Consider the following 23,985-nt stretch of genomic DNA (forward strand, 5'->3'; position numbering starts at 1 on the left):
CTTGGGATGTGGAGGTTGCAGTGAGCTGAGATCACGCCATTGCACTCTAGCCTGGGTGACAAGAGCGAAACTCCAGCTCAAAAAAAAAAAAAAAAGACATTCTGGAGATAAAAAGCATAATAACTGAAATGAAAAATTCACTAGAGGGGATCAACAGTAGCTTTGAGCTGGCAGAGTAAAGAATCAGTGAATTTGAAGACAGGTCAAGTGAGATGATCCAATCTGAGGAAGAGAAAGAAGAAAAGTAAATGAAATGAACACAGTCCTAGAGGTCTGGGGAACACCATCAAGCATATAAACACCCACATAATGGGAGTCCCAAAAGGAGAGGGGAAAGAGAGAAAAAAAGGTGCAAGAAAGACTATTCGAAGGAATAATGTAGCTAAAAATCCCCCCAGTTTGATTTAAAGCATTAATCTATGCATTCAAGAAGTGCAACGAACTCCAACTAAGAAATTCAAAGATATGGGCACAGAGACACATCATAAACTTATAAAAGCTAAAGACAGAGAGAATCTTGAAAGTAAGAGAGAAGTAACTCATCATATACAAGGAATCCTCAATAGGATTAGCAGCTAATTTCTCATTAGAAATCTTGAAGTCAGAAGGCAGTAGGACAACATATTCAAAGTACTGAAAGAAAAAGACTGCCAAACAAGAATTCTACATCCAGCAAAATTATCTTTCAAAAATGAAGGAGAAATTAAGACATTCACAGATAAACTGAGATAATTCATCACTAGCACACTTCTACAAGAAATGCTAAAGGGAGTCCTTCAGGGTGAAATAAAATTATACTAGCTAGTATTGTAAATCTACATATAGAAATAAATAGCACCTGTAAAGTTAACTACATAGGTAAATATAAAAGACAGTATAAACGCATTTTTTGCATGTAACACCTTTTTCCTCCTATCTGATTTAAAAGACAACTGCATAAAGCAATAACTATAACTATGTTCATGGGCACACATGTGTAAAGACGTAATTTGTTTGACAATGATAGCACAAAGGAGGGATGAAGGAATAAAGTTAGATAGAGGCAATTTCTTTGTATTACTGAGCTTAATTTGGTATTAATTCTAACTGGAGAAATATAAATAATGATGTTAATTGTAATTCCCAGGGAAACGACTAAGCAAAAAAAAAAAAAAAAAAAACAGGCTAAGTGTAGTGGCTCATGCCTATAGTCACAACACTTTGGGAGGCCAAGGTGGGTGGATAACGTAAGCTCAGGAGTTTGAGACCAGCATGGGCAACATGGCAAGATCCTGTCTCTACAAAAAATTTAAAAATTGACCAGGCACAGTGGCACATGCCTGTAATCCCAGCACTTTGGGAGGCCAAGGCGGGCGGATCACAAGGTCAGGAGTTTGAGACCAGCCTGGCCAACATGGTGAAACCCCGCCTCCACTAAAAATACAAAAAAATTAGCTGGGCATGGTGGCAGGCATATAGTCCCAGCTACTCAGGAGGCTGAGGCAAGAGAACTGCTTGAACCTGGGAGGTGCAGTTGCAGTGAGCCGAGATTGCGCCACTGTAATCCAGCCTGGGTGACAGAGTGAGACTCTGTCTCAAAATAAATAAATAAATAAATAAATAAATAAATAAAATAAAATAAAAATAAATACATAAATTAATTGATTAAAAACTAGCTGGGCATGGTGGCATGTGCCTGTGGTCCCAGCTATTCAGGAGGCTGAGGCAGGAGGGTAGCTTGAGCCCAGGAGGCTGAGGCTGTAATGAGCCATGTTCCTACCATGGCACTCTGGCCTGGGTGACAGAGCAAGACCCTGTATCAAAAAACATATAAAAATTTTTTAAATAAAAAAAAATAAAAGACATAGGGAAGAAACAACAGAAAAATAAAAATGGTACACTAGAAAATATCTGTTTAACATAAAAGAAGCATTACCAGAGGAATACAGAAATAAAAAATAAGATAGAAAACAAATAGCAAAATTGCAAACATAAACTCTACCTTATCAGTAATTACAATAACATAAGTTAATTAAACACTGCAATTAACCCTTTTCCAGTTTAGGGGAAAAAAAAAAAAACGTGCAACTTGATGCCTGTGCTCACTTGATTTTATATAAACATGCTCTTTGAGGCTGAAGCAAAGCTAACTGATTTTCAGTGTCAAAACAAAATATGAAAACTCTTCTTGGGAGTTATTTCTAAGCAGAACTAACATCAGAATCATCTGAATCATCAGAATCATCTATTTTGGAAAAATCAGATTCATCAAATGAATCTTCAGCCAACAACTGTTCAAGAATGATGTTAACATCATTTGCAGGAATTTCAGCATTTTCAGCGATTGAGAATTATTGTATTTTGTAAATGGAAATACCATTCCTACAAACAGAATGCTATAAATAGAATGATGCCTTTTGTTTCCAAGTCAATATATTAGAGTGATGTGAAAATAATAATAAAAACGAGATAGTTTGTGGCAAAGTTATCTCGGGGTAAACACTGCAGCCACAAGTGCCATCAGAGAGTATTCTTAGGGCAAATGGTAAAGGGTAATAGGCACAGTGGATGAAAAACATGACTTAATTATATGCTGTCTATAAGAGGCACATTTTAGATTCAAAGACCCAAATAAGTTGAAAGTAAATGGATGGAAAAAGATTCACCATGCAAGCAGTAGCCAAAAGAGAGCTGGAATAGCTATACTAATATGAGGTAAAATAGAATTTAAAACAGCAATTGTTACTTGAGATAAAAACATTTTATAATCATAAAAGGGTCAATCCATCAAGAAGATTTAACAATAATAAACATATGCACCTAACAACACAGCACAAAATATATAAAATAAAAACAGGTAGAATTGGAGACAGAAATAGACAATTCAACAATTATAGCTGGAGACTTCAATACCCCACTTAAAGAAATGGATAAAACAACTAGACAGGGATCCAACAAAGAAGTTTATTTTATTTATTTATTTATTTTTGGGGATGTGGTCTCACTCTGTCACCCAGGCTGGAGTTCAGCAGTGCAATCTCAGCTCACTGCAACCTCCACTTTCTGGGCTCAAGTGATCCTCCCACCTCAGCCTCCTGAGTAGCTGGGACTACAGGCGTGTGCCACCATGTGGCTTTTTGTGTGTGCGTGTGTATTTTTTGTAGAGATGGGGTTTTGCCATGTAGCCCAGGATGGTCTTGAACTCCTGCACTCAAGCAATCCACCCGCCTCAGACTCCCAAGGTGCTGGAATTACAGGCGTGAGCTACTGTGCCCAGCCAATAAGGAAGATTTGAAAAATGCTATAAACCAGGCCGGGCGCAGTGGCTCAAGCCTGTAATCCCAGCACTTTGGGAGGCCGAGACGGGCGGATCACAAGGTCAGGAGATCGAGACCATCCTGGCTAACACGGTGAAACCCCGTCTCTACTAAAAAATACAAAAAAACTAGCTGGGCGAGGTGGCGGGCACCTGTAGTCCCAGATACTCGGGAGGCTGAGGCAGGAGAATGGCGTAAGCCCAGGAGGCAGAGCTTGCAGTGAGCTGAGATCCGGCCACTGCACTCCAGCCTGGGCGACAGAGCCAGACTCCGTCTCAAAAAAAAAAAAAAAAAGAAAAATGCTATAAACCAATTAGACCTCATAGACATCTATAGAACACTTCACCCTACAATGGCAGAATACACATTCTTCTTCAGTGCACATGGAACATTCTTCAGGACAGACCATATGTTAAGTCAGAAAACAAATCTCAGCAAATTGAAAAGGACTGAAATTATACAAAATATGTTCTTTGACCACAACAGAATGAAACTAGACATCAAAAACAGAAAAAATTAGAAAAATTTACAAATATGTGGAAAGTAACACACTCCTAAATAACCAATAGGTCAAATAAAAAATCACAAGGGAAATTAGAAGATACTTTGAGATGAATGAAAATGAACACACAACATATCAAAATGTAAGGGATGCAATTAAAGTGGTGCTTAAAGGAGAATTCATAGTTGTAACTGCCTATATCTAAAAAGAACAAAGGTATCAAAATCAATAACCTAATCTTCCATTTTTTTTTTCTAGGAAATTAGAAAGAAAAGAGCAGACTAAGTCCAAAGCAAGCACAAGGAAAAAAATAGTAAGAGTGGAAATAAATAACATAAAGAATTTTAAAAATAGAGAAACTAATAAAACAAAAATTTGGTTCTTTGAAAACATCAATAAAATTGATAAACCTTTAGACTAAGAAAAAAAAAAAGGGCAGAAAACTCTAATTACTAAAATCAGGAATGAAAGAGTGGACATACTACTGTCCTTACAGAAATAAAAAGTATTATAAGAGAGTACTGTGAAAAATTATGTGCCAATAAGTTAGAAAACCTAGATGAAATGGACAAATTCCTAGAAAGACACAAAATACAAAAACTGACTTGGTAAGAAATGGAAAATCTGAATAGACCTATAACAAGTGAAGAGATTGATTTAGGAGTAAGTAAAACTTCCTACAAAGACATACCCAGGACTAGATGTCTTCACTGGTGAATTCTACTAAACATTTAAAAAGAATTAATGCTGACCAGGCATGGTGGTTCACGCCTGTAATCCTAGCACTTTGGTAGGCCAAAGCAGGAGGATCACTTGAGCCAGGAGTTCAAGACCAGCCTGAGCAACACAGCAAGACCCTGTCTCAAAAAAAAAAAAAAAAAATTAATGCCAATCTTTACAAAATCTTCCCAAAAATAGAAGAAGAAGGAACACTGTCCAACCCATTCTATGAGACCAGTGTTATCCTGATACCAAAACCAGACAAAGACATCATAAGAAAACTACAGAGCAATGTCTCTTATGAATATAGACACAATAATCCCTAACAAAATAATCACAAACTGAATCCCACAACATACAAAAAGGATTTATACCAAGGCCAAGTGAGATTTAGCCTAGGAATGCAAATGTCTACACCTAGACACATCATAAACAAACTTATGAACCTATCAACTTGCATGAAAATCAATACCATATTCTTAGAATAAAGGACAAAATTCACACAATCATGTCAATAAACACAGAAGAAGCATTTGACAATGTCCAACATCCTTTCACGACAAAAATACTCAACCAACTAAGAATAGAAGGAGAAATTTGTCAACACTTAGGTAGCAGTTAATATATGCCAGATGCATTGTTCTAGACACCTTACATTTACTAAGTAATTTCATTCTCACACCAACTATATGAGGCAGGAACTATTATTACCCACATTTTGCAGATGAATAAACTGAGGTACAGGGTGTTTAAGTAACTTTTCCTGTGTGAAGCAGCTAATAAGTTGTGGAGGTAAGATTCTCATACAGAAATTCTGGCTACAGAGTCCATGCTCTTAATCACATTCTGCTGTAATGTCTCTCAAAGAATGTAGAATAATAATAATGATAAACAATTGGGTTTCCTTAAAACTAATGATTTAGGCCGGGCATGGTGGCTCATGCCTGTAATCCCAGCACTTTGGGATGCCGAGGCGGGCAGACTGAGACCATGCTGGCCAACATGGTGAAACCCCGTTTCTACTAAAAATACAAAAATTAACTGGGCGTGGTGGCGCACGCCTGTAGTCCCGGGAGGCTACTCGGGAGGCTGAGGCAGGAGAATCACCTGAACCTGGGAGGCGGAGGCTGCAGTGAGCCGAGATCATGCCACTGCACTCCAGCCTGGCGACAGAGTGAGACTCCTCCTCAAAAAACAAAAACAAAAACAAAAACTAATGATTCAATCTTTATCTGTAAGTAAACTTAACTTATAACACTGTTGATGTATATCAGTGACCATAATTTGTAATACTGGTAAGAATTGCTAATATTAGTAGCAATGTTTATTTAATCAAGTTGATAATGTTGGGTCAATATTGATATTTAATTGTAATTTTAGTCATAAAATTGGTGATCATTTATATGAGTAAACATAATTTGTAATATTGGTAAAAATTGACAAAATTACTTATACAATTTGATTGCACTAGTAACAATTATTTAATTTCTATTTGTAACTATAATTTGATTCATAACTGTGGTACTCATAATTTATATTAGTAATCAAAATTTTAATATTAGTGTTTTTTATAATAGCAGTTAGAATGTTAACCATATTAGTAATGATTTCTATTAGGAACTACAAGATAATTCAAAACACAGGTACTCATGGGTTATATTAGTAATCTTAATTTGTAACACTGGTAATAGTTATATCTGTACCAATTTTTACACTGTTTGTACTAATGGTTTAATTTTATTACTTATTTATTTAATGTTTTGAGACAGGGTCTCACTCTGTTGCCCAGGCTGGGGTGCAGTGGTGCTCTCATGGCTCATTGCAGCCTCAACCTCCAGGGCTCAAGCAATCTTCCCATCTCAGCCTCCCAAGTAGCTGGGACTACAGGTGCATATCACCACGCCAGGCTGATTTTTAAATTTTTTTTGTGGAAATGGGGTCTCACTACATTGCCCAGGCTGGTCTCAAACTCCTGGGCTCAAGAGATCCTCCCACTTTGGGTTTAAATTTTTTAAAAATAATTATAATAGTTTACAACATAGGTACTAATCATTTATACTAATAGACTTAATTTGTAACACCATAATGCACTATAATATTAATTGTTATATTTGATGATATTAGCAATGATAATTCAATTTCTATTATTCAAATGTTCAGCATATTTTATTCTGGCATATTGTAGCCCAATGACCCAACTGTGGTAGTCTCCACTGCGTATGCCATGCTTATATAATTCAAAACAGGTGCTTATAATTTATATTAGAGCACAATATGTATATCAATAATCATTTGTAATAACAGCAATAATCTTTGATGCTATTAATAATGATTATCCAATTTCTACTAGAAACTACAATTTAATTCATAACATAGGTACTCGTAATTTACAACAGTAAAAATAATTTATAGTATTAGTGATAATTTGTAATATTAGTGATTTTATATATATATATTTTTTTTTTTTTTGAGATGGAGTTTTGCTCTTGTTGCCCAAGCTGGAGTGTAATGGTGCGATATTGGCTCACCGCAACCTCTGCCTCCCGGGTTCCAGCGATTCCCCTGCCTCAACTTCCCAAGTAGCTGGGATTAAAGGCATGCACCACCATGCCCGGCTAATTTTGTATTTTTTTAGTAGAGACAGGGCTTCTCCATGTTGGTCAGGCTGGTCTCAAACTCCCGACCTCAGGCAGTCTGCCCGCTTCGGCCTCCCAAAGTGTTGGGATTACAGGTGTGAGCCACCGTGCCAGGCCAGTGATTATATTTTATAATAGTAACCAAAAGTTCAATTTCTATTAATTAGTTTATTTATTGAGACGAAGTGTCACTCTGTTGCCCAAGCTGGAGTACAGTGGTGTGATCTCGGCTCACTGCAACCTCCAACTCCTGGGTTCAAGTGATTCTCCTGCCTCAGCCTCCCGAGTACTTGGGACTACAGGCATGCACCATCATGCCCGGCTAATTTTTGTATTTTTAGTAGAGACGGGGTTTCACTATGTTAACCAGGCTGGTCTTGAACTCCTGATCTCGTGATCTGCTCACCTTAGCCTCTCAAAGTGCTGGGATTACAGGCATAAGCCACCGTGCCTTGTCAACAATTTAATTTATAACATTACTATTGATAAATGTTATTGGCAATCCTAATTTAATATAGGTAAAATTTCTATCAGAAGGAATATTTGATAATGTTAGTAATAATGACCTGATTTCTATATGTAATATATTCTGATTCATTACATTAATTCTATCAATTCACATTAGAAATCGGTTTTTAATACTGGCAAAAATAGATAACATGAGTAACAGGATCTGATAAATACTGGAATGTATTATGATTTAGTTTTCCTTGTAACCATAAGGAAACTCATGGTAGACCCTATCGCAAAGCAACTTCATGACTCCACGTGCACACAGCAGCCACACTCTTGATATCACACTGCTGATAATATACCAATATTTAATATTATTGCAGTAGTTATGACTCTTCCCTCCTGCCCACTCTATTTTCCCCAGACTCACCATTTCTTTGTGATTAGGGTAGAAGGTCTGATCAATTAGAGGGAATTCTTCTGTCCCCAGTTTCTTATGCAGTCGAACCATCTGGGCAAACTATGAGAACCAGGAGAGCTGGGTCAGTGAGTCCTTCACCGGGAATCTGTAAGCTTCTGAACACCCTCACTTCTCCCAAATCGCAGAGTGGTTTTGAGTTCCCACATGCATGCATGAGCTATTCCCTCTGCCAGTGGCACCCTTCCTGTTACTTACCACCCAGGGCTTGTCACAGAAGTTGTAGACAGAATGCAAGGAGTTAACACTGGGGATTCCAGCATATTGCAGCCCAATGACCAAACTGCGGTAGTCTCCGTTGCGTGCCATGCTGAAGGCATGCTGGCGGATCAGCACAAAATCCGGCTTCAGAGACCTAGTGTGGCAGGGGTTGGAGAGTTGAGAGTTCCCCCAGTAGCTCCCTATCACTCTCGAAACAAAGACCAAGTTTCTACATCTCCATAGCTCCCAGAAATTGCAAAGTGGTTTCTCACCTCTGCACACACATGCAAGCTGTTCCCTCTGCCTAGTGCACCCTTTCTACCCTCTGCCCACCTGGTTATCCCCTTTAAGCCTCTCCTACCTGTTCCCTTCTCAGCAAGGTCAGCTTGCAGCTTACCCACACAGCTCTGACAACTTCCTGGTCACCATCTCTCAGACTGCAAGCTGTCTTCAGTGTTCTGCCCGGAATAAATTCTAACCTCAGGACCTTTACCAAGGATGTTCTGTCTGTCTAAAGCACTTGCCCCTAGATACCTGCATGGATCACTCCTTCACCTCCATCAAGTTTTTCCTCAAATGTCTCTCCTGCAACCAGGACACCCTATCCCAACTGCAGACCCCACCATCATCCAACAATTGCTACATCTGCTTTAGTGCTAAATATTTTTTTCTTTTTTCTTTCTTTCTTTTTAATTAATTAATTATTTTTTTGAGACGGAGTGTTGCTCTGTTGTCCAGGCTGGAGCAATCATGGCTCACTGCAACCTCTGCCTCTCAGATTCAAGTGATTTCCCTGCCTCAGTCTCCCAAGTAGCTGGGATTACAGACACCTGCCACCACGCCCGGCTAATTTTTGTATTTTTAGTAGAAAAGTGTTTCACCATGTTGGCCAGGCTAGTCTTGAACTCCTGGGCTCAAGAGATCCATCCACCTTGGCCTCCCAAAGTGCTGGGATTACAGGCGTGAGCCACCACATCTGGTCACTGCTATATTTTTTTCTTAGCACTTTTACATTTTCTTATTATTTGTGTATCGTGTATATCTCACAGTAGAATGTAAGTTTCATAAGGCCCGGGTTCTTTTTTTTTTTTTTTTTTTGGTCTTTCAGCATGTAGAATAGCTCCTGACACACAGTAGATGTACAATAAATATTTGTTGAATATGAAGTCCTGAGAGCAGCAGCTGGCATGTAGCAGATATCTAGCAAATGTTTATTTAATTAATAATTGAAGGCTGGGTGTGACGGCTCATGCCTGTAATCCCAGCATTTTGAGAGGCCAAAGCAGGTGGATTGTTTGAGCCCAGAAGTTTGAGACAAACCTGGGCAACATGGTGAGATCCCCATCTCTACAAAAAACATAAAAATTAGCCAGGCATGGTGGTGTGCACCTGTAGTCTCAGCTACTTGGGAGGCTGAGGTGGGAAGATCACTTGAGCCTGAGAAGTTGTAGCTGCAGTGAGCCATGATTGCGTCAGTGCACTCCAGCCTGGGAGACAGAGCAAGACCTTGTCTGAAATATATACATATATATATATATATATATATATATTTATTTTTTTTTAAAAGCCTGGCTTGTGGCATGCTGGGATCCCTGGCTCTTTTTCTGAAGAAAAGTTGGCTCCCCACATTCCATGCCTAAGTTCTTGCCCACAGAAGGATGGGTGGGGAGGTAGGAACTTTCCCCCAGCTCTAAGGGGGAAAGTTCTTATGCCTCGCTCGTAACACCAAGGTACCCTTTTTATACTCACCGCATGACCTTCACCCCATTCCGAAGAACTTCCATGTCCACAGAGAATCCACCATTGGCATGGGCCACAAGGTTGAGATCAGAGAATTCGGCCTGGGAAGGAGAAAAAAATTGGTGATTCACCTACATCACACAAAAATGGCCACTCAGTTTGCAGTATGGACAACTGACCCCCAGGTCCAAATGTCCCAACTTACCTGTTCTACTTTAATGTCAATTTCTCCATGGATCTTTTTCCCTTTGAAGTATTTTGCCCTGGAGAGGAAAAACAGAACACATCTGTCAATGACGAACTCTCGGAAGGGAAGACAAAACACGGCCCTTTACCCTTTTGCCCCTTCAATACTACTAAAGAAACCACAAAGTGCCTTATAATTATTGAAATATTTTGAAAAACTCAAGAGTGCTTTGTGAATAAAGTATGTTGTAATCCTCACAGAGTTGCAAAAATGTTAAAGGACATTGCAAACTGTAAAATGTGGCCTTAAACTGCAGAGAGCAGGTATTTCCCAAAATATAGTCTGCTCATCACATTACCATTGTACATGTTTTTTAAAAAAACTTCACAAAATTTGCAGTACTACGTAAATTAGAACATACTTTGAAATTGCATGGAGACCAGTAAACGGCAAAGAACCTTAGAAAACATATCTGGCCAGGTACGGTGGCTTAGGCCTGTAATCCCAGCACTTTGGGAGGCTGGAGGCAGGAGGATTGCTTCAGGCCAGGGGTTGGAGACCACCCTGGACAACATAGAGAGACCCCCATCTCTATAAAAAAAAATTTGAGGGAAAAAAATAAAAGCCAACGACTGTGGCTCACACCTGTAATTCCAGAACTTTGACAGGCCGAGGCGGGTGGATTACCTGAGGAGTTCGAGACCAGCCTGACCGACATGGTGAAACCTCTTCTCTACTAAAAATACAAAATTAGCCCAGTGTAGTGGTGCATGCCTGTATTCCCAGCTACTTGGGAGGCTGAGGCAGGAGAGTCACTTGAACCCGGGAGATGAAGTTGCAGTGAGCCAAAATGGCACTACTATACTCCAGCCTGGGCAACAAGAACAAGACTCCATGTCAAAAAAAACCCCAAAAAACGAAAAACAAAAACTAGCCAGGCATAGCGGTGCACGCCTGTAGTCCCAGCTACTGGGGAGGCTGAGGCAGGAGAATGGCTTGAGCCCAGGAGGTCGAGGCTACAGTGTGCCGTGATTGCACCACTGCACTCCAGCTTGGGCAACAGAGCAAGACCTAGGCAAAAAAGAAAGAAAGAAAGAAACTACATTTCTCTGAAGCGTGCCTGTTTTTGTGTATTTTTTAGTCCCTGTGTATATCTCAGTGCTGGTGTCTGGCTGTGTGGCCTGAAGCATCTCTCCACTCTCTGGCCCTTTCACAAGGAGGAGCACAATCACCATGTGTGGTTGTGTGCTGTGAGAAACACAATGGCTATGGGTGGGCAGCTGCATCCGACAAGGAGGAGTGGATTGAGTGGTGCGGGCTGGGTGGCTCTAGGAGAAGCCAGTGTAGCTGGCAATGATGGGGGGCAGGGAGGAATGCAACTGAGGAGGAGAGGGAGCAACAGGAGGGAGGGGGAGTGGGAGCAGCAGTAGAAACATCACGAACTGCTATGTCATTTTCCCCGGGCCTGTCCCCAGCTGGGCTTGGTTTCCGGTGGCCTCCTCCCCCAGGCTCAGGATTTCTAGCCAACAGCCTGCTCCAGGGATGGAAGCTCATCCCCAATCAGGTTTCTCATGGAAGGGGGATGAGGGGGAGAGACTTTCAGGGCTATTGGTCACTGACACGCATACAATCAGGGTCTTGGACACACACACACACACACACACACACACAGCACAAATGGACCCTGGTGACTTGAGTGACATATGCAAGAGACCCCAGGTACAGCTACTTCTTTTTCCTCGCTCTCTCTCTGACACACACACACACACACACCATCGCTGACACTATTCCCTCAGAAGTGTTAGGAGAGAATCTCTCTCAGCCCTGCACATTTTTCATCTATAAACTGATGAGTGGGGATGATGAGGGTGTATCACTGTTTCTAAAACTTTTCCGACCATAAGTGTAGTTGGATACTGTGGTGGTCTGCTCAGGCCTCCTCTTCAGGGACAATGTACCTTGAATGGCAGCTGCTGACGGCTCATGGCTGTGTCCCCACTGGGGATTGTCTTGTCACAGGGAACTGCCTTGGCCAAGGTTATACCTACTTCATGAGGGCATCCCCATGGTCTGGTCTATGAGGGGAAAGAAAGGCCAGCCTCCTTGCCTCAACCGGGCTGACTCTGAAGGACCCTCCCATCCCCAAGGGCTCCCCCTAAGATCAGTGGAGTCCCCTGAGGCAACTACATCTTGAGCCAGCCTCTCCCTCTGCTCAACCCAACCCTCCTCACAAGCGTTGATCCCAATGGCACACTCCAGTAAGCCTCCTGCATGCAAATCTCCACCTCAAAGTCTTTTTCCAGGGAACCCAACCTAAGACAGTGGGCCATGGAAGTCAAACTACAAGGGTGGTCTAATGCAGTTCTGGCATTGGGTTACCCAGCAGCCAGATGGCAGTGAGGATCTGTCAGTAGTGGGAGGTGGGGGCATAGATAGCCTCCGATATGCTGTAGCAATGCAAAGTGCTATGCAGCAGGTCCGGGCTGTGGTGCAAGCAGGATGTGACTTAGGCCATATGATCTGGCAGATCCTATGACACTGGAGGTGTCAGTAGTAGGAAAAGAAGCTGTGTGGAATTTCTTCTCCCAGGTGGGAGAATACAGTGCAGGCCCCCAGGGTTTTGGAGCAGCAGTGACTTTTCCTGATGGTGGGCTGTAATGGGATTCTGGTGGAAGGGAATGTACTGGCTGGTGAAATACTCCTGGAACATGAGTGATGTCAGGGAAATGGTAACCAGACTTTGGTGACTATTCCCTAAATGCCATTGAGTAGCTGAAGAAAGACCTGATGTGCTCAGGGTGAATTCAAGGCAAAATGTGAAAGCCAGAGCACCTCCGTGACTCCATTTAAGGAAACCCTCATCTCCTGCAGTCAGAGGGCAGACAGAAGGGAGGGCCAGGCTCAGAATTCAATTCTACGTGGTGGCGGAGCTTCAGAGAAAGTTGACTTCTCAGGCCCAGCACATCTCCTAGGCCATGCTCATGTCCCTAATAGGACAGGAGGAGGACTCTGAGATGGGGATATTTGGGCAGATGCAGTTAAACACCTTGAACTTACAGACTCACCTGCATCCACTGGGCCTGCTGAAGTAGACTGCTCCCCTGAGTCAGAATATAGACCTTCTGCTTAAAGATAATGCAGAGGCCTCAGATGATGCAGGCGCTTTGTAAGATAATGCCTGCCCCCTCAGAATTTACCTTCCACCTCCCCTCCTGGAAACCAGACCAAAAATTAGGGTGAAATCCTAGTGAAACCTGACTGGACAGGTTCTAGGCTTGCAAAGGAAGGAGATAAATGATCTGTAGAAGAACCTAAAGAATCTGGCTAGTATGTATTGGCAGGGGCTGAGAAGGTATGAATGAGACTAGATCCTGAGGACAATGGGAGAAGGAGGTAGAACAGGAAGTTGGCGCGCTCTCCCAGGATATGGAACTTAAAACCTGGCGAGGACTCTAGGAAGTGTTACTAACACACTGGTATTTGGAAACCTGGAGTAAACAATGGCCCACACTAAGTGAAGCAAAACTTCCATGGCAGATTGCACAGGGAAGGATTAAAGGGCTCAAAGAAGCAGACATGTTGGAGTAGATATACTACTGAAGTCTGGAAAACCCACCAGCTGATTAAGGCCTGGAGGATACACTCAACTTACAAAATCAATAAGAAATATGCTGGTGAGGGTGGTACCAGTCACGCTGAGAAGCACAGTAGTGGTAAGGTGATAAATGAGTTCTGGCCCAGGTCCTGCTTACAGTGGGTCTGGGGGGTCCAGAGACCCATCCAGTGGTCACTTCCTCAGTTCACAAATGTGTAATTGCAATGGCATACTTTGTAGTTGTCAGAACCCCTACATGGGCTCCTCAGCCTGTGGGGTAAGAGCTATTTCAGTAGGGAAGTCCAAATAGAAGCTTCTAAAATGGTGCACACCCCCACGCCCTGAACAAAACACTAAACCACAAACAATATTGTATGCATCCCATGGGTGATTATGGAAATCAATGCCACATTGAAAGATCTAAAGGGTGCAGGGGTGTTGGTCTCATCTTATCTCCATCGAATTGAGTGGTCTGGCCCCTGGAGAGGTCAAATGGGTCCTGGAGAATGCTTGCAGACTACTGCAAGCACAATCAAGTAGTACCCTTGCTTGTACCTGCCATACTGGACATGCCGTCATTGTCAGAGCAGATTAATAAGACCTCAGGTACAGCAGGTAGCCACTGACTTGGCAAATGAATTCTTTTCTATTCTGATTAGGAAAAAGGATCAGAAACAGTTCACACTCACATGAGACTGATGATAATATTCGTAAGTGGTCTTTCATAGGGCTATGCTATCTCTCTCACCTGGTGTCATAATATAGTTCAAAGAAACCTGGACTATCTGGACATCCCATGGAATAGCACACTGGACCACCACACCGATTGCACCATACTGATTGTGTGAGATGAACAAGAGAGGGTTAGCATATTGCCCTGGTAGGACACATTCACTCCAGGGGGTGGGGGATAAACCCCACAGAGACTCAGGGGACTGCTGCATTAGTAAAATTTTTAGGAATCCAGTGGTCCAGGTCAGTAAATCAGGACGGCCCCTCCAAAGAATAGGGCAAAGCATTGAATCATGCACCTTCCACCATGAAGAGGAAAGCACAATACCTAGCAGGCCTCTTCCCGTTCTGGAGGCAGCATATCCCGTTCTGGAGGCAGCATATCCCCCATGCACAAATGCTGCTCTGACCCATATTCCAGGCAACATGTAAAGCCACCAGCTTTGTGTGAGGGCCAGAGCAGAAAAGGGCTCTGCAGCAGGTCCAGGCTGTGGTACAAGCAGTCCTGCCATTTAGGCCAGATGATCTGGCAGATCTTATGATGCTGGAGGTGTCAGTAGTGGGGAAAGATGCAGTGAGGAGCTTATGGGAAGCCTGAGTGGGAGGCCCTTGGGGTTCTGGAGCAAAGCCATGCCATCTGCAGCAGAGAATTTTACACCTTTTGAGAAAGACATCCCATTGAGGTGCTGGGCCCTGATAGAGACAGAATGCTTGACCAGGCACCAAATGATTGTGCATCCAGAAGTTCCCATTATGAGCTGGGTCCTGCTAGGCCTGCCAAATAATAAAGTCAGGTGGGCCTGGCAGTCAGGATTGAGCCCAAGCAGGACCAAGCGAGGTGCATGAGCAGGCAAATAACCCTGATCCCCATGTCTTCCACAACTGTTGTGCTAGTGCCTATCTCACTAAGGGGACTCCTTAAAACTAGTTGATGAAAGAGGGAAAGGTCTAAGCTTGGTTCACAAATGGGTTGTCTTAGTATATGGGTGGAAGCCAAAAATGGGCAGTGGTTGCACTGTAACCCATCTGGAATGGCCTTGAAAGACAGTGGCAGAGCTCCCAGTGGGCAGAGCTTCAGGCTGTGCACCTGCTCATCTCCTTTGTGCAGAAAGAGAAGTGCCTCAAGATTAGAATACATATATCCACTTATGGGCAGTGGTAAATGGTTTGGTTGGTTGGTCAGGGGCCTGGAAAGAAAAAGATTGGAAGATCCAGACAAAGAGGTCTGGGATACAGAAATGTGGGCAGACACCTAGGAGTGGGTAAGAAGTGAGGAGTGAGACTGGGCGTGGTGGCTCACGCCTGTAATCCCAGCACTTTGGGAGGCCGAGGTGGGCAGATCACCTGAGGTCAGGAGTTCAAGACCAGCTTAGCCAACATGGTGAAATCCCATCTCTACTAAAAACACAAAAATTAGCCAGACGTGGTGACGCACACCTGTAATCCCAGCTACTCGGGAGGCTGAGGTAGGGGAATCGCTTCAACCCGGGAGGTGGAGGTTGCACTGAGCCGAGATTGCGCCACTGTACCAGCCTGGGCGACAGAGCGTGACTCCGTCTCCAAAAAAAAAAAAAAAAAAAAAGAGGAGTGAGGATCTTTGGATCGTGTGTTAACACCCACCAGACAGCATCTGCCATCAGACAGCATCTGCCATGGCGCCATGGAAGTAACACTAGGCAACAGGTAGACAGCATGAGTCAGCCCGATGATGTCAGCCAGGCTCTAATCAGCCACCTCAGTGCTAGCAGATGGGCACATGAATAAGTGGCAATAGCAGCAGAGAAAGAAGCTATGTGTGGGGGCAGCAGTGTTACTGCTGAATGTCCAACCTGCCAGCAACAGAGACTAATACTGAATCCCTGACATGCCACCATCCCTCTAGAAGGCCAACAAACCACTTCGTGGCAAGCTGATTACATTGGGCCCCTTCCATCCTGCAAAGAGCAGTAATCGATTTTGACTGTAATATTCCATATTTGAGTTTGCCTTTTCTTACTGCAGGACCTCAGCCAGCTCACTGTCTAAGGGCTTACATAACATTTGATCCACCAGCACGAGACCCCGCATAACACTGTATCAAACCAAAGGACACACTTTATAGCAAAGTAAAGGAATGCAAAGCAAAGGAGGTGCAAAAGTGGACCCATGACCATGGAATTAACTGATGGTATGACACACCACGCCACCCAGGAGCTGCTGGCCTGACGGAATGATGGACCAATTTGGTGCAGCCACAGCTAAGACCCCAGGTTGGAGGTGAGACCATGCAAGAACGGGCACTATCCTCCAAAACCGTGTCAACCCTAAATTAATGGCCATTGTAGGTGCTGTGTTCCTAACAGGTAGAATACACGGGTGTGGGGACACAGAGGTCAGGAAGGAGTGACCCAGCTTACCAGCAATCCCAGTGATCCACTTTTGAAATTGTGCTTCCTGTTCCCTCAGGGCTCTGCAAGGTTAGAGGTCCTGGTTCTCCAAGGGGGAACACTGCTACCAGGGGACACAGCAAGAATCCCATTAAACTGTAAGCTATGATTGCCCTCAGGGCACTTCGGGTTTCTCATGCCGAGGGACATAAAGAGGAGTCATTGTCTTGGCAGGGGACATGACCGACCTTACTCCTCAGGAGGAGGTAGAGCTGCTGGTATGCAGTGGAGGCAGGGAGGAGTATGTTTGGCACCCAGGGGATCTGCTTGGGCATCTGTTGGTACTCCTTGCTCAACTTTGATAGTAAATGGGCAATGTGGTTGTTTGTACAGCAGCTACAGCCTGAGAAGGGCATGGGGACTAAAGGCTCAGGGATCTCTGCAGGATGGGAGCCACCCAGACCAAGAGAGGTGTTAGCTGAGGCGGGGGGGTGGGGGTGGGGTGGGGAATCTAGAATGTGCAATAGAGGAAGGAGAGGATGAATATCATTTATGACATTGAAATCAACTGCAGCAGCAGAGACTATGGCTCATCTCACTACTGTGCTCTTTCAAGTGTCCCTGAGAAAACAAGACCGATTAGAATTCTGGAAATGCCGTTCCCCAATGGGGTGAAATTACTATAAGAAGGAAGTGGATCAGAGCAGTGCAAGGTGTGGACTATATGCTCTCCCCAGATCCTTACCTCCTTGCTCCAGGCCTTTGCATCTATCCCCAGCTTCTGGAATTATCTGCTGCTGATGGCTCACAGGTGTCCCTTACTGGGCACTGGCCTCTGCAACAAGGATTTGCCTCATCCAAGATTATGCCTCCTTCCAGGGGGCAGCCTACAGCCAATGACTGACGTAGGAATTCAAAGCCTGGCCACCCTGCTTCAACTGGGACAACTCTGAAGGGTCATTCCAGTGCCAGAGCTCCCCAGATGATTGGCTGAGGCCTCTGTTGTGGTTGCATCACAGCTCAACTTTTCCCTCTGCACAATCCTGCTTCCCTCGCCACCTCCCCCACAGGTGTTATTCCCAAGCACTCTCCCCAGTAAATCTCCTGCACGCAAATCTCAGAGTCTCGGGGTCTGCTTCCAGGGAAATCTATCTGAGAAAAGAAGCCACAGTAAGAAATAAAGCTTATATAACCCACTATATATGTATTTGCATAATAACCCATCCTATATATGTAATATATATTATATAAGACACATATGTTGTACAGCAAATATGAGGATATAGAATGTCTTATATATTATGTAACATATAAAATGTTGTATATTACATATTATGTGTACATGTATTTAGAATGTATATAAATACATATGCATAATTGGAATTAAAGTTTCAATAGATAATTATCTTTACTATGGGTAATGCATTCTGATTTTTCTACGCTATTTTATTTCATTTCATGAAGAAGAACATATACATGTAGATGTATTATGTACTGTAAAGCTGTTATATAACACATGTATTATATACTGTATGTCATATATAATATACATTATAGATTGTATATTTTAATGGAATAACATTATATGTTTTGCTAAACAACAACTCCATTTACTATGTGCAATATGCTGTTATTCTCTATTTTTATTTATCCTACTTCATGAAGAAAGTGAAATGTTGGTCATAAGCCAATAGGTAACCCATAGTTTGAGAAACACTGGACAGCCGGGCACAGTGGCTCACGCCTGTAATCCCAGCACTCTGGGAGGCTGAGGCAGGTGGATCACGAGATCAGGAGTTCGAGACCAGCCTGACCAACATGGTGAAACCCCATCTCTACTAAAAATACAAAAATTAGCCAGGCATGGTGGCATGCACCTGTAGTCCCAGCTACTCAGGAGGCTCGCTTGAACCCGGGAGGCGGAGGTTGCAGTGAGCTGAGATCGCGCCAGTACACTCCAGCCTGGGTGACAGAGCAAGACTCTGTTTCAAAAAAAAAAAAAAAGAGGAAGAAAAACACAGGACAAAATTATCCACAAAATGGGGGAGATGAGTCTCAACTTAGAGTTTTCAACTTTAAACCACAGAGGAATTGAGACCCAGTAAGGAATGAGGGTGGTGAGGTTTGGTGGGAAAGACGTCAGACTGTATTTGGGTGTACATTCCATCACAGCGTTTGCACAACTCCTCCTTTATTCGGGGCTGAAATCCCTGAAGCTTGTGTGGTTCTGAGTGTCTGCAAGTTGGTGAAACAGGTCTCTGTTCCCCATACTGAGCCTGGCGTACATATATAGGCTCTCTCCCTTTGTCCACTCCACCCCACATATAGTAGACACTAAATAAATATTTGTTAGATTGCCTGGAAGAAAAGACTGGAAGGGATACTGGGATAAAGGGGGGCTTCTGAGATGCAGAAGGGGAAGGGATGGATCGTTCACTGAATTCAGCAGGTGCTCAATAAATGTTTTCTGGACAAAGAAAAAATGGAAAACATTGGATTTGTGATTATGGAAAGGGGAAGGAACTTGTCAGTATTCCATAGATAATAAATGCTTGACGGAAAGAAGGAAGCAGCCACAAAGGACCTGTGTGGAAGGCTGGAGTGGAGACGGGAAGTCTAAAGAAGGGTGGTTACCTACATCCAGCAGAGGTCTCATTGATGTTTGCTGACTTCAATGGAGCAAACTTAACCAGGAAGATAACACGTTGGTGAGTGGACATTGGTGAAGGAATTACAGCACGTGCTCCATAAATGCTTTACAGATTGATAGAGAAAAAATCAGAGAAGCCTGCTGCAAGGATGATAATGTGGCTGTTTGAAAATAACAGAGTAAGAGATTAATAAGTGTTTTCTGGACTAATTCGGGGAGAAAAAGGCAGCTGGGGAGATGGCTACTAAGTGGAGGAAGAGGCCTAGCTAGAATAAATGGAAAACAGCACACATTGCGAGCTTTCAGGATTGTGTTGTGTAGAAGGCAGGATGGAGATTGTTGAAGGGAAATTAGAACTGCAAGAAGGGGATAAGAGGCATTTAAGGCAGGGTTCTTAGTAGTATATGATAAATACTCATTAAATGATTGTGGGGTTGCATGGAGGAAAAGGTATAGCAAGGCAAGCTGGCAATTGAGGATTTCAAGTACGCCTGCATTTAGAAAAAAAAAGAAGGAAGGGGAGCCGAAGAAGGGTTATTCCTAGTATATTATGGTGCATAATAAATGCCTCCCACACTTTCATGGAAAGGATTCAATAAATATCGGTAGAATGAATAAATTGCTCTGAATAGAGAGAAAAGCTACTGGGTAAAGGCTCCTGGGGGAGAGGTAATCTGACCAGTAAACAGCTGGTACTCAATACAGTTAGGCTGAAGTAGACCCCTGGAGAGAGAGCTCTTGAGGCAGGGGCAGGGATTTCTAAAGACTTGGAAACAGGAAGTTGAAAGTGACTTACACGGTAAGTGCTCAGTAAGTGTTACTTAAAAACTATTAAGTAAACAGTAAATTTAGTAAATTTACTAAATTTATTTAGTAAATGTAGTAAATTAAGTAAATAATAAAACTATTAAGTAAAAGTTTTTACTTAAATAAGTGTTACTTAAATAGACTAAAAGCCCTTTGGGGGTATGGAATTAAAGTTGGTAGAGGGAATCCTAGGGGTACTGAAGGGAGTGGGAAAGCGGTGATCATTATAAATTATAAACTCAGCTCTGGATTTATCACAGGAAAGGACCTTGGGAGAGGCCTTGTGATTGGAGCAGGCTCTCCTAGGGGTAAGGAAGAAGGACATACTCCCCAAAACAACAGGTCCTGCATATGTGCTCACTGGATCTACTGTTAAGAAAACAATTCTGGGGAGGAGGTGTGAATATACAGAACACACAGAAGGCACTCCATAAATGCTCAGGGGAGCCATTGAAGGAAAAGGTCTTTGGGGGAGGATGATTAGAATGGAGCACATGGTAGACAAGGAATAAATACTCACTGGATCCACTAGAAGAAAAGGCCTTTGGGGAGTGGGGCTGGGGATGGACATATAATCACCTGATCAATGCTCACTGCATGCTTGAAGGAAAAGCCCTCTGGGGAGGGGAAATAGGAGTGCAGAAAGTTGATCTATGGGAGCTTCATTCTTCATCCATAAGAGAAAAGGCTTTTGTGAAGAAGGCACACAATCAGGTACACAGTAGGTGCTCCATAAATACTCCAAGGAGTGATTAAAAGAAAAGGTCTTTGGAAAGAGTGACTGGAATGGTACACACTGCAAGTGTCAGATATCTGAGCACTGTATTAACTGGAGGCACAGGCCTTTATGGAGGGGTCTCAGATTGTGTCATGCAGAAAGTGCTCAATACATGCAGACTGAAGCCACTGGAGGAAAGGGTATTGGAGAAAGGGTTTGAGGGTGGGGTATACAGCAGGCACCACTCAATGCATGCTTGCTGAATACACTGGAGGAAAGAACTTTTAGAGAAGGCTCACACTGCAGGCAGTTGATAAATGCTAGATGGATCCACCAAAGGAAAGGTCTTTGAAGAAGTAGCTGGAGAACGGGGGATACAAGAGGCACTCAATAAATGTTTTCTAGACACACCGTAGGGAAAGGTCTTTGAGGAGACAGTCTGAAGATGAGTCACACACAAAACCGCTCATGGAACTCACTGGAGGAAAATGATTTGTTTGAGAAGGGGTTTGGAGGTGGGGCATGTGTCAGGCACTTAACAAATGCTTCCTAGATCCTTTGGAGAAAAGGCCCTCAGGGAGAGAGCTTGGAGTTGGGGCACAGAGAAGGCATCCAATCAAAACTCACAGGATCCATGAAAGGCAAAGCTTTTGGAGAAAAGCTGGGGTGGGATACACAGCAGGTACTCAATGTTTACTAAAGAGTTTAAAAGGGCTTTAAGGACGGAGCTGGGGTGGGACACATAGCATAGACTGGACACATGCTCACAAGACCCATTAGAGAAGGCCTTAGGGCAAGGGTTGAGGACAACAGGACAGTATCAGGCTCTCAAGGAATGCTCACAAAGCTCATTGAAATCAAAGGCCTTGGGGAAGGGCTCTTGGATGAGGCATACTGCAGGTACTAGATAAGTGCTCACAAGAGCCATTAGAGGACAAGGCCTATGGGGCAAGGGTTGGGAAGGATAGGCAGGACACGTTCGGTTTTCCAAGGCTCATAGGATATATTGAAGCCAAAGACTTTTGGGGGAGGCGGAGTAGGGAACAGGTACACAGCAGGTGCCCGATAATTGCTCCCTGGATCCATCAAGGTTTAAGGGGCGAAGGGGGGGCGACAAGGGCGGGGTACAGAGGAAGCATCCAGCTTAATAATTTAAGGAAAAAGATTTAGGTGAGAGGGCAGGTGCCAGGCACAGAAGCGGCGCTCGATAATTGCTCATTTGCAGAGGAACGATCTGGGGGACCTAGGCCCACGGGAGACGTCCACGGCAGTGGCTTACCAGTCGGTGTGCGGCTCGTCGATGACCAGCAGCACCCTGGAGGCGGCGCCCCCGCGGCCTGCGCCCCCAGAGCCGCCGCCCACCTGCTCGCTGAAGGTGGCAGCTGCTGCCGCCGTGGTCTGCTTGACCGCGTTGGACAGCGACGAGAAGAAGCCACCGCCCCCCGAGGACCCGGGGCTAGGGGCGGCCGGAGAGGCCGCGGGGGCGACCCCGGAGGACCTCTCAGCAGTGGCGGTCCCGGGACCGGGCGTGGCTCCGGGGCTGTGGGCACCGGGCGGCGGCGGGGGTGGCTGCGGACGCTGCAGGTCTGTCATGTACCCATTCGGCAGATTGGCCATAAAGTTGCTGTCCGACAGGCGGCGCCGCAGGTAGTTCATGGCTGCGGCTTGGGGCAGGGGGTCCTAGGGGTGGTCTGGCCAGGAGCCGCGGGGGCGGACTGCGCGGTGCCCAGGAGCACAGCTGCGCTCTCAAGCACGACACGACTCCTCCGCTGCCCACCGCAGACTGAGGCAGCGCTGAGTCGCCGGCGCCGCAGCGCGGATGGTCGCGCCCGTGCCCCCCTATCTCGCGCCTCGCGTGGTGCGGTCCGGCTGGGCCGGCGGCGGCGCGGACGCGACCAAGGTGGCCGGGAAGGGGAGTTTGCGGGGGATCGGCGAGTGACGTCAGCGCGCATTCAGTGCTGAGGCGGCGGTGGCGCTCGCCGCCAGGCGGGGGCGAAGGCGCTGTCCGCGGTGCTGAAGCTGGCAATGCGCACGCGCCTCGCCGCATCCTGTTTCCCCTCCCCCTCTCTGATAGGGGATGCGCAATTTGGGGAATGGGGGTTGGGTGCTTGTCTAGAGGGTCGGGGTCGGTCATCAGGTAGGCACCCCCACTCCGCCTCATCCTGGTCCTAACACCCACTCGCACTCATACACAGGGCCCTCTGCAGATACTCGGTTTGTAGTGTTGATATTCAACTCAGAAGGCATTTTTTGGGGGGAGGGGGGCAATGGAAGCACACTCAGAGACACGAAAGTAGAGAAATAACCCCCTCACAGAGGGAGGTGAGGTCACACGCAGTGCCCGCGGGGAGATTAGTCTCCCACGTCCACACAGGCTCAGCTAGGCAGAGAGCGGGGGCGTCGTAGACAGCATCAGACAAGCGGAGGTGGACACTTGGGCGGTGTACACACCCTTGCCCAAGGTGGCAAGGAGGGCCTGGAGGCACACAAGAAATGACACACATATAAACACACACAAAAGTGAGGAAACATACAAGGGCATGTACAGACAGAGAACACACGCCAGTCTAGGTATACACACAGACATACAAGTCCAGGGTAACACATATGGGCATATTACATACACGCCTGCATACACCCATACACACACATACACAGGCAACACACTGACACACAGAGACCCAGGGAAACTCATATGAGAATACGCTCGCAAACAAAACACATTCCCACCGATGATCATGGAGAAACCTAGATCTGCAACACAGACATTCTCTGCAGCCCCAGCCCTGGTGCATGTCCACCCCCACACCAGAACACACTTGGTATATACGCCACCATCCCTTTGCTCTGGACACAGCCAAAACCCATGATAACCACCTGATGTCATCAGTGCCTATGGCTGTC

The 23,985-nt window shown here is 44.6% G+C and overlaps 1 protein-coding gene across 4 annotated transcripts in view; it reads right to left on the reverse strand.

Annotated features, from left to right (window-relative positions):
* SYN1 (synapsin I) overlaps window positions 1–22,967 on the reverse strand; it is a 55,746-nt gene extending 32,779 nt beyond the window's left edge. For all 4 annotated transcript variants that reach the window (XM_033201819.1, XM_033201820.1, XM_033201818.1 and 1 more), the window contains exons 1-5: window positions 22,361–22,967; window positions 10,232–10,289; window positions 10,036–10,127; window positions 8,284–8,440; window positions 8,038–8,127 (exon numbers count right to left, since the gene is read on the reverse strand). In XM_033201819.1, the coding sequence (XP_033057710.1) occupies window positions 8,038–8,127; window positions 8,284–8,440; window positions 10,036–10,127; window positions 10,232–10,289; window positions 22,361–22,737 (774 nt within the window). In that variant the 5' untranslated portion in view covers window positions 22,738–22,967. The remainder of the gene's footprint in view (window positions 1–8,037; window positions 8,128–8,283; window positions 8,441–10,035; window positions 10,128–10,231; window positions 10,290–22,360) is intronic.
* Between the last annotated feature and the right edge of the window lie 1,018 nt (window positions 22,968–23,985).

The sequence above is a fragment of the Trachypithecus francoisi genome, unplaced genomic scaffold (assembly GCF_009764315.1).
Source record: "Trachypithecus francoisi isolate TF-2019V2 unplaced genomic scaffold, Tfra_2.0 Lachesis_group6, whole genome shotgun sequence".
Taxonomy (NCBI): domain Eukaryota; kingdom Metazoa; phylum Chordata; class Mammalia; order Primates; family Cercopithecidae; genus Trachypithecus; species Trachypithecus francoisi.